This window comes from Merops nubicus, unplaced genomic scaffold (assembly GCF_000691845.1).
Source record: "Merops nubicus isolate BGI_N331 unplaced genomic scaffold, ASM69184v1 scaffold29015, whole genome shotgun sequence".
Taxonomy (NCBI): domain Eukaryota; kingdom Metazoa; phylum Chordata; class Aves; order Coraciiformes; family Meropidae; genus Merops; species Merops nubicus.
Genome location: NW_008612124.1, coordinates 26,680 through 26,985, shown reverse-complemented (window position 1 = coordinate 26,985; position 306 = coordinate 26,680). Strand labels below are relative to the sequence as shown.

The 306-nt window shown below is 61.4% G+C and overlaps 1 protein-coding gene across 1 annotated transcript in view; it reads right to left on the bottom strand.

The window, feature by feature from the left end:
• Nucleotides 1–4: 4 nt before the first annotated feature.
• LOC103774073 (phosphoinositide 3-kinase regulatory subunit 5-like) overlaps nucleotides 5–306 on the bottom strand; it is a gene marked incomplete at its 3' end in the record, with an annotated part of 19,261 nt that continues 18,959 nt past the window's right edge. The window contains exon 9 of the mRNA XM_008941454.1: nucleotides 5–306. This exon is cut by the window's right edge and continues 240 nt beyond it. Coding sequence (XP_008939702.1) covers nucleotides 5–306 — 302 coding nt within the window.

The following is a 306-nucleotide window of genomic DNA, read 5'->3' as shown; positions in this document are numbered from 1 at the left end:
CGGCCCGCCGCAGGGGCAGCGGGAGCGAGCCCGAGCCCGCCTCCGGGCAGTCCTGCAGCTCCCTCCTCAAGACCAGCTGGCTTTTGCTCTTGAAGAGTTTGCAGAGCTTGTTGGCCAGTGCGTGTTTGTATTTGTGGGGGGTCTTCTCCACCTTCAGCTCCGGCCTCCCCACCATGTCCAGGGAGTTCTCATCGCTGTCCTCCGCATACCCACTGTCCATGCAGTCCTTCAGGCTGGAGACGAAGGACTTCAGGGACTTTCTGGAGACCACCGTTAGCTCCGAGATGGAGTCCTTGGAGCTGGTGA